The 11,376-nt window shown below is 29.0% G+C and overlaps 1 protein-coding gene across 4 annotated transcripts in view; it reads right to left on the minus strand.

Annotated features, from left to right (window-relative positions):
- Grip91 (gamma-tubulin complex component 3) overlaps positions 1-10,822 on the minus strand; it is a 146,473-nt gene extending 135,651 nt beyond the window's left edge. For 3 of the 4 annotated variants that reach the window (XM_076390188.1, XM_076390187.1, XM_076390185.1), the window contains exons 1-2: positions 10,610-10,822; positions 4,072-4,238 (exon numbers count right to left, since the gene is read on the minus strand). In XM_076390188.1, the coding sequence (XP_076246303.1) occupies positions 4,072-4,238; positions 10,610-10,688 (246 nt within the window). In that variant the 5' untranslated portion in view covers positions 10,689-10,822. Of the gene's footprint in view, positions 1-4,071; positions 4,239-4,605; positions 4,701-10,609 lie in introns of all 4 variants that reach the window. The other variant, XM_076390186.1, reaches the window with a different exon arrangement.
- Between the last annotated feature and the right edge of the window lie 554 nt (positions 10,823-11,376).

Genomic DNA, 11,376 nt, shown 5'->3' on the forward strand with positions numbered 1-11,376 from the left:
CTTGTAGGACCTAACCATTTAGAAAATGGATTTTTGGAGCGATTGAACGAGGCTCCAAAAAATTGTTGCTAACAGGAACTAATGAACATTGTTAAACCTGATTAAAGATTGGATTTTGCCTGTAACTACAATTATTTTGGACTGTTGGACATCCTACAAATGTTTAGAAAGCACCGGAGTCCAACATTTAACAGCGAACCACAGTTTAAATTTCGTGAATGCCGAGACAGGTAAATTTTCTGTGTGGACCAATAATTTGGATTAATTAATGTTTCTATGAATAATAATAATATAATAATTATAATACAATTAAAAAATGTGTTTAGGCGTACAAACAGAAAATATAGAACGTTTGTGGCGAAATGTTCGTAGCAACGTTCCACGATATGGAGCTCGTGAAGCCCATATGGAGGACTATTTATTGAATCTATATTCAAAAGAATATTTCCTCATGAAGAAACAATTCCTACACTCTTTAAATACATCGCCAAAATATATCCTATACAAAAAAATGAAACTGAAGATGATAGGGCAGAAAATGCAGAGGAAATCAATTAATATATTACTGAATACAAAACGATCCTATTCACGACCGCCATATTACAACGTAAAAATATTCAGTAACATAAACTAATCACTTTTAATTTCATTATCTAAAACGTTATCAAAAAAGTGATTGGAATAAGCCGGAACTAGATCTGAAATTGCGGCCGCCGATAATGCGCACACCGGAGGCCGGGGGCACAGCCGGATAATGACCCAAGAAATATACAAAAATATAACATCTTTCCACATCCCATGATCGCACGTAGGGTGCGCCATGTGCATAGCTGCCATCCTGCCAATACTCTCAACTCTTCACCGGGGCTCTGCCCCCGGGCGCCTGGTGTGTATGGGGGAAAATATTGTTGTAGCTCGTGTAAGTACACGTGCGCTTAATCGCAGAAACCGCGGAGCTGAATATCTCCGCGCCGAGTTAGCAAATTCCCAAAGAGTCGGCAAAACGTGACGGCTCCAGTCCCCCTGTTTTGCTTCCGAAAAGAGCGCGGATCGTCGGAAGGATCTACGAGCGTGGCACACTTTGGCATAGCCTGTCTAGCGAACCACATCTGCTGAGTTCCAACTCTTTAACCTGGCCAAGGACTCAAAACATCCTATCTCCTTCTCACCTGGCGACGATTGAAGGTAGAGTACGCTTGCTCTCGCGAGCAGACGGGAGAGTGGCAACAAAATTAATGCATAACACGCATATGCGTTTCTAAATCAAAGACGCGCATGCGCACGAAGTCAATTCTAGCAATACCGTACAACTAGTATGAAGGTAACTACAACCACCTTTTTCATACATATAAAAATTTTTATCTCGAAAACGAAAAGAGAGCGACAATTATTTCATTTAGATTAATTAATCTACGTATCAAAATACACTATACAAAAAAGATTCAAAGAAATCCGTGAGGAGTAAGTAATTGTCAAGAATTACCATAGTACCTTCCGAATATGACTTTTCTTCAAAGATGGCAACAATCTTTAATTGATCATAGAAAACAAATCGATTTTACACGACAGATTTTCGCTGGTTCCGTATTTTTATACGTGAATATTTTAAAACTTCTCAACATGAAGAGTTTCATACCAAACTATTTATGGGAAAAATTTAATTGATTGAAACTTTGATTCCTACTTCTTAAAGCATTACATAGAAAGAGTTGTGAGGAAGTAATATCATTTATCATGTCGCTAAACAAATAAACGCGATTCTCTTATACTATCAATACAATGAAAGTCGTGCTCAAGCTGTTTATTCGCCTCGTGAATGATCTGGATACACCATTACGTACCAATTATATGAAGTTACTAAATAAAACTGCTATACTTCAAAACGCGTCTAATACTACGGCCAGATCGTTATGTCCAACGCATTCATTGTAGAGAGAATGAAGAAACAAATGTAGTAGATCACGTACGTACTGAAAATCGTTCTATGCGTTTGGATGCATCATAACACCACAGCAATTAACGGATTAAGAAATCCTTAAGGCGGAGAAAGAGAGAAACAAAGAGGAAAAAATTGCATTCCTTTTTATGTTTGCTAGTGAACACGTCAATAAGGCTAATAGTAGACCCATGTCCCAGATAATCAAGCTACCTTTTGAAACATTTGAATATTATTTGTTATGGCCTTTTCTTCTATAAATAAACACGACATAAAACCGCATATGTTATAACTTTCATTTATCTTAATTTGTACAAATGTATAAAATCCGTTAGTTATTTAAAAATAGAAAATTTTTAACCAAATTTAACTGTTTCTTTGGACGAAGAAATTTATCAAAAATATCTAGTTTGACTCTGTCAATAACTTTATAGGGAGTAAGAGTGATTTAGAAAAATTACAACTGGTCTAATTAGACAAGCATAAAATGAACATAGCATATTATTTTCATAACAATAGTATAAATTCAAACTTTTCTGAATTTATGAGAGATTGCGGTCAAATCATTCAAACATAATTTTTTTCCCCATAATTGGTAACTCATTATTGTCATTTGAATAGTCAAATAATTATACAATCAAAACAGGAGCTGTTTTAAATTCTTGTCCGCTAATCTACTATTTTTAAATTCTAATGATTTAACCACCCTTATTTTAGCTCAGGTTTTGAAACCTGATGTAATTAATGACTAGCTTGCTTGAGCATAATTTCGCAAATATAATAGATTACCTTTATGGCAACATATGCAAAAAATTAAACATTTTTGTAACCATTAGTACAAAAGATACTTAAACAAATTTAATATTTTAGTTTAATTTTAGTATTACATTCATTATTATTGATCAAAGCGAGTTCATTTAAATTTTCTTAAGATGAATGAGACATAAGGATCCCTCGATGCATAGATTTATAATAAGACTAACTAAAGAATATTGCTATTTTTTAGCTACTGCTGAGTAGAGATTTAGAAAAGCTATTGAAATACAAATTTTTCTAGCAGCTGATTGGTTCTTGTATTCAAGACAATAGTGTCAAAAATTAATATAGGAACCCTAACAAAACACACAAGAAGAGTAGTAAGATAAAGAACCTACACACACACGTGTGAGCACATACACTGAAGAACGCTGAAGATAGGATAAATCATCTCGACATGAAATACTATTAATTATTATTTCTATGTTCTAATACTCCGTCTAATTGTAGTAGTTGATGCTCTTAAGCATATTAGAATTTGTTTACACGTGTACATATTATACAGGATATTGCAGACCTGATGGAAAAATGTTCGTTCTACATAAAAAAATAAATCGCAAATATAGAATACAACTTTTATCTTTCACGTTTCGTTTCTAAAAAAAATTAATTTGAAATTTTAGGCGAATACATGTACAAGTTAATGGAAATTAAAGACATATGCTGAGATAGAAGGAAGATTTATCACACAACAAGTAAGCCTGTCCAGCAATAAACATACTCAGTAGCATGCCCATCAATTTCTAAAAAGTAACTAATATGTATGCATGTATTTACTATAAACTAGTAAGAATTTCACAAATATTAGAAGTGTGCTTTTTAAAACATATATCATTATGCTATAAATTACCAAAAATAGCGTTTACATAGAAACAAAAACACCTGTTTGCTTTCAATATTTTTGTCTCAGTATAAGATTCCATTTTTTATTTCTAATAAAATTAAGAGCTAAATCTAAAGAAATGCTTTTTCCAAACATTTATAAAGCAATTTACTCATTTTTAATATCAAATAGCATATGCCTATTATACACAAGCACACGTGTTTCCTTTTATCTCCTCATATCCATCCACGCCCAAAATTGGACACTTTGATACACTCGGTTTCCGACCAAAATTCAAAGTCAATTTTCGCAGAAACGAATGATGAAATAAAAACTTTATTTTTATATTTTCAATTTAATTTTTGCACATACCATCACCTTCTTTCGACTTATACTATGTATTACGAAACATTATGTATTAAGACAAATAAATATTATGCAATAATAACAATTAAAATATAATAAATAAAATTGTAATTTAATATTTGACTCGTACCCTAGCCTTTAGGTCATTGTATAATTTGTCAAACTCTATTCCGTCGGAATACGACATCTTATCTTTGATATGTCCTGCCACGGTAACTTCATCTTCTCGTATCGTACCCACTCCTTGAGACGACGATAACAATCCGAGTGAAAAACGCATCCACTTTCTAATTATTTCTGAAACAATTGAGTGAAAATTAAGTTACACACATGTTTTCCCAAATGAATAACGCAACACTTTATTAGTAATACCTAAAAAAACATTCTCATCTAGTAATTTAAAACTTATCGTTTTTCCCAGAAAAGACATAAAAAATATAACTTATTCGTAAACTGCTGGTAGTACTTGTATGACATGTGGTCAAGGAACGAATTTTAAAAACTATGTACATACTGTTTCATTTTTATTTTATTAACAAGATTTATTAACTACACTGACAATAAAATAAATTCAATGAAATGTATTTTGTATACAGGGTGATTCATAAATGCATGTCCATATTTCAAAGGGTGAATCTACACACTGAAATAAGTAAAAACTTACTTATTCAAGATCAATAAAAGCTTTTTTATTTCAGATCTTCCAATTCTTGTGTAGCGTGATGACCAGCGGCCAATGTTTTACGTAGAAGAGGAAAACTGAAATTTACATTATTTGAATTCTGTTAGGAAGATTAGACTTTTCATGTGGTAATTACATATGAAAAAATTCTAAAACGTTAGTCATTCTTTAACGCCTCTTTAACGCAAAAATCTTCCTTATATCATACATTATAGGCACATATCAAACAGAGCCTGTATATGTACGTAGCAACAAATTCGACATTAAGGGAACCTGGAGGAATACTGGTTACCTACGTAAATAAAGTGTTTGATATATCATCAGCATGGTGAAATACACGAAACGAATAAAACTAGTTAGAAGCAGTATTTTAAAAAAACAAAACGTGACGTTTGACGGGTATTCTTTCACTTATGAGGTAAGACCGGTTAATTTTTTGTCGCATGGTTTTTAAATAGGGAAACCAAATTCTAGGTATTTCTGTTTATTCTTCTGATAAGATACTATTTATTTACTACATAAGCAAAGAGATACATAAACATAAGCTTTTTTAAATATACTATTGAATAAAAATTAAAAAGTCAGTTACGACATCCCATTTTCTTCTATCAAAGACTCGAATCCACTTTTCGCTACCTAGATATACAAAAGAACGACGAGCACGTTGTACAAATACTCTTAAATATAACGTCTTGGATCTACGAGATAAAAGCAAAAGTAAAACTGAAAGTAAAATAATAAGCTAAACTAAGACTTACAGCTTCTTACTTTCTTCAAAAGATTGTAATGAAAATGTGACAAAGTTTCATTCGCGTAACTTTCCTAAATACTACAGTGAAAGAATTGCAAATCGTTGCAAATTCATTTATTGGAGGGTAGAGAATATGTAGTATTAAAAAACAGTATAATACATAGGACAAAATAAACACGATCAACCTTTCGTATTAAGAATTTGACAATCGGGCGCCGAATCTGCTACTATACACATATTGAGTCATTTGTCGATTACTTTGTAACAAAGCGTTTACAAACTTAATACATTTTTCTATTATTTTCACTTGTAGATAATAATTGTAGATAATAATTTTTCTAATAACTATTCTTATATTAATTTTTATTAACTATTCAACTGATGTAACCAGGCACTGTACCATTGGATGTAGTGCATTAGGTTTAATATAACATACCAATAAAATACACAAAAAAGAATAGTCCAAGACATTGGGATCACCAATTTACATTAACTTCTCTTTGTTTATTTTCACCAGATAGTTATATCTTGTGCAAAAATGTATGATAAATGTTAAATATATTTTATTGTTTGCTATAAAGATTTTAGATTGATTATATGTACATATATAAACAAAGAAGACATTTTTATATGTAGTTATATACAAAAAGAAAATCAAGGTATAATACGAATGCTTGAAAAAGACTCATTAAATGAAAGTAATTATTAATGTCAACAGCTAAGAAATATATTTTTCTACATTATGCTCTGTCCATCTTTCTTATGGTAAAATTATTTTTGTACATAATTATAATCAAACTAAATAGTGTTTTTCACCACAAATACATGTGTTAGCAATATCTTGTACCATAAACTGCAGAAACATTGGCAAGTTTTTGTAATATTTTCCTATATAATACAGAAATTGAAGTGCGTCTGCTTATTTTACATATCTTATTACAGCATCATTTAATATTTTATTACTGTGTGTTAATTATATTCTTATTAACAGCCACTGTTACCTCGTAACAAGAGTAACATTAGCATATGTATAAGTAAAATCAACAACTAAAATTATACTGATTTAAATTTACATCTACAGTTAAATTTGTTTTTTTTTTTCTAAATGCTTAATTCTTTAATCTTTTTTCATTTACTTTTATGATTAATTTAGTTTACACTTAATTTAGTAGCTTACTAATATAATCAAAAATTTTTATTCGTTTATTTACATCCTAATTAGAAAAATTTAATTCTTCTTTTGACAAACTTGATATCTATATCTACGTAATTTCTTTAGTTCTACAATTATAAGTTCTGCAATGCCAATAAGGACACATCAACTAAAATTTAAATTTTTGAATTATTAAAGTTCCAAATTTTTAAGGCTTTAGATATCTAAATATTCAAATTTACAAGTCCTTGCATATTCAGATATTAAAATTCAAATTGGCAAATTTTTTAAACTTTAGACCATCAAAAATACGAAAATTCAAATCTTAAAATATTTAAATACATAAATTCTTAAATTTTTCAATATTTAAATCTTCAAAAAGTATACATAATCTCATTACAAATATATGCACTCATAACTACCAATGTTACCTCATGCTGTCAATGGTTCCCCAGTTTACAGTGTATCTCATAAGTTATTTTAAATAGTGAATTACATTCAATTGTTTGTATAATAAAAATAACAACAAATTTTATACTTTTGTCAGAGTTTCAAAATGAAATAAAAAGTCAACATCACATTTTGTTTGATAGTTGGAAGAGGTGCTTCAAAAAACAAACAATCGCTCTTAGTTTTGTGAATACAAAAACGATGTTAATAAGAATAAAAAATGTGAATCAATTGTTAAAAGTACTAAAACTCTCTACACAATAGGATGCAATACTTGGTAGTGCAGCAGGTAGTAAAAATGAACCATGCAGCTTATTCACTGAAGTTAGCCAGTTCTGACATTATAATATTCATAAGACTACAAAATATTTTGAAAATATAAAAAGCATTATATCCAAGATGTGTCGAGTGTATTAATACTAAAACTACTGAATCCAATGTATGTCTGTTTTTATCGAAGTACCAAAATTACAGCTTTCAAGAAAAGTTCATGGATCACAGAAATAATATTTATTTATATATTTCTGAACTTTTATTCAGTATTAACAGAGGATAAACTAAATTTTCAACGAATAAAATGCGCGTAAGAATAAGCATATGAATCATCTTGATCTCTCTAGTAGTTCTAACATCAATATTATAAATGATTGTACTGGAAAATGAAATGTAAGAAATTGTTACCTGTTTCCTTTTATTGTCATAGTCCAAAAATATTATTGTCAAATTATATACACAATGTATCAAAATAAACACAATGTAAAACGTTCAGATGAACATATGTCCAGAAATGTTTAATTTCTTATTTATATACTAGTTTCAATTTAGTATGGTGTGATGCTTTCCTTAAAACTTATGATTGTGTCTTGTTCATTTAGAAAACTGAAATATTTTTATAGAGATAAGTACTGTTGTAAACTTAAAAGATATCAGTACTACTGCATTGTAGTCATAGTTAATAAAATTCCACTGACATTTTTTAAACTCACAACAGTACTAAACCAAGGTTTTATGCAATACAAAATATATGATTAAAAAACTACACATTTCCAGGCACATGTGCATATGAATTCTTTTTATTACTTTGTGTCCAACCAACCATCTAAAAATTCCCTACTATATGTTGTAAACAAATTGAGAACCTTAATAATATATAATTATATTTTCATGAAAATGTATTTAGCCTTTTGTTGTTGAACATGAACATTGTTGAAAAGGGGGTAATATGTAACCCCAATTTGTTTTTTGACAATTTTTCACAAATTAATATATTAAACAATTTAAATTTGGCTTTAATTTAATCCTCGTACATTCCTCTCACATATTTAAGAATTTTAAACAGAAAAGAAAACTTCTGCTTAGAAAATTTTAACTTTATTTAGTAAAGTTTCTACTAAAAGTAGAAAACATAAACATACTGATACATTATTATTCATATATCTTTGCAATATGGTTTTGAGTACAGAAAACAGTTTAACTGCTTTATTTGAACCAATTTTCTTTGCTTTTATTGTTACATGAGCCCTAAGCACATAATTTGTATCCCATGATCTTTACAGTTCATTGTGATGCTAGGATGCTTTTTGAGACATATCTAAATATATCTATATTATATCTACATATTCGTAAATAGTTGCCAAATGTTGTCAAACCTTTTATTACAATAAATAAATATACCTTCAATTACTTTAAACATGTTGTAACAATTGCCAATAGTTCAAAAAATAAAAAAAACTTGTGTAGAAAGAATTAGGAAACAACTTTTCGATTTCATGAAAATACTTTAATTTTTGTACAAACTCTTATATCATATTTTTCTTTCTAATACAAACGCATTCCACTGTTATAACACAAGTGGTAATATAATATTTATTTTATTGTGGGGTTCTGCATTATCAGCAGTTTACATATTACCACCTTTTGTTCTATCGCTATAGCACACAAAAAAAGAAAAAACAAACCCCAAAGCGTTAAGTCAAATGTTTATTAAATATATTTAACATTATTTTTTATCAAAAATCTAATTATGTTGTACAGATAAACCAAAGAAGAGGAAGACACATGTGCAAAGAATCACTTCTGCTTCTGGTGTGATAGTTCAACATGTTGATACTTATTCTTTAATTCAACTCAACTGTATTTTAAAGGATTATTAATGCTTTAACTTTCAATATCTGAAAAAGTATTAAGTATCCATTTCTATAGTAAAACCTATTTCTATAAATATAGTAATTAGGGATGAGTTTCTTGAAACCTTAAGACTTTAAAAGTTAAGAATGCTTTGAGTTTTGAGCATTCAGAACTTTGTACTTTTTTTATGATTTCAAATTGTTGAAATTTAGATACGAAGAAAGAAATGATCAAAAAAATCGTTTGAGTTTTGGAGATTGAACAATTTGGTTTCAACCCACCTCTAATAACTATCATTGTCAAAGTCTCAACTAAATTGGTGATCGATCCGATCTATACGTCAAAAAGTACATAGTTTAATATAATGAAAAAACATAAAAATGATTTTTTACATAAAGAATAAGAGTAACATTAGATTATTATATAAACTTAAATTGTTTATTAAGGATCTATGCTGTAAAAAATTAATAGTAGTAGTCCAAATTTAATTTTTGAAATACTATACACTAATTTAATATGTATTACTAATAAATTCAGAATATAATCCATACGCATACAGGTAAAATGAACAATCACATGCTTCTTTTTCTATAGTATTGGCATTTAAAGTTTCCAAAGTATTGAGTTACAGATTTCTGTCTACTTGAACTTTTATTTTTAAACGAAAAGTTTTTTTTATGCCCTCTCTTCTTTCTGAGAATATCAAGTTTTCATTTTGAATACTTTTTTAACATTTAAATTTGAGAATTTTAAACTATATGCTCAAAAGTATTTCAACAAATATTTATAGAATTTTTTATGTATTCAAAATGTGTAAAAATCATGCTAAGCTTCGAAGACCTAGTGTGTTGTGTGATAATTCAAAAAAACAATGTGCTATTCCAAGGTTCATAATATGTTTATAAAAACGTAAATATGAAACATTAAATTCATGCCTAAAGTAGTTTTAGATATTACGGTTATATCTTCAACATTATTTTTGTATACTTTCACAAAAAGTTACTTAATCACTATTCGTTACCAAACTCTTACATATTATTGTAAGTCTTTCTAGCTCAACCTCTAAATTTCTCCACAGATTATTGAAATATAATTTTTTTTAATGATTTTAGTATCTTTTCTTATGTTTGAAAATTTAAGATTTGTAATTAATTACTTCTAACCAAACAAATTGTACTTTTATATGATAGCTTATTTACATTCAAATAACATTTTTTAATTACCAATACTTATCTTAAAATAAGATTACAAAATAAATAATTCAAATTTGAAAAACCTAAATACTTGATTTATTTTTCAAAATAAGTATAAGAATAATCAGTATATTATAAATAGTGTAATATTACGGTTATTAGTAATTACATATCACATACAATTCCTTAATAAACATGATTTGATCAACTCATAAAGCGTTAAAATATAGAATATTTTCTAATGATCTGTGACAATTATTTGTTAGTAAAATTTGATCAAACATTACTACTCAACAACAAATCATAAATTACCTGGATTTTGTTCACCGCAAAGAGAAATAATCAGTTTTTGAACAAGATCACCTACGGTGTCCACTTCTGCTGCATTCATATTTGATATTTCTTCAACTGCTATTTCAATAAACTCAAACAAAACTCAGCGTCTACACCATACCACTGATTTGTATACACTAGTACATACTGGATGGATATACTATATACGATGTGCAGTATGTAGCTTAAATCGAGATGGCCGTTTGAAACGCGCCATCTTTGCACATAAAATGCGCCTCCTGACGGAATTAGCAAAACTATAGAGGGACGGGGTAGAAAAGCAGAGTAAACTTGGGTAGAAATCTGATTTCGCGGTGGTGCAAGTAATGACGAGATCTCCGATAAATGATATTGATGATCATAACAGGAACTACATTGGAGAGATGAAGATATAGCATATCAGATGTAGGTTGCATAAAGATAAAAGCCATGTATTTCTCACGAAAACATTTCTTACATCTTTTTAACACTATGTATCTACATATTCAAATAATACAAAACAGTAACCATTTGTGATCTGACTTCTACTAGCGCAATTTCATTATTACTTTCTTATAAAATGAAAAATGTGAAACCTATAGTAATTATTAATAATTAAAGGATCACTCCGACGAGGTGTAGAAAAGATCATATAAAATGTAGCTCTTATGCGTTTATTAAATTCATAATCAAATTTATATCACATATAATTTTAACTTAATTTCGCTATTTCCTTCATTATTTCGTATTTATACGTTTTTCATTGT

The sequence above is a fragment of the Calliopsis andreniformis genome, unplaced genomic scaffold (genome assembly GCF_051401765.1).
Source record: "Calliopsis andreniformis isolate RMS-2024a unplaced genomic scaffold, iyCalAndr_principal scaffold0001, whole genome shotgun sequence".
NCBI lineage: Eukaryota > Metazoa > Arthropoda > Insecta > Hymenoptera > Andrenidae > Calliopsis > Calliopsis andreniformis.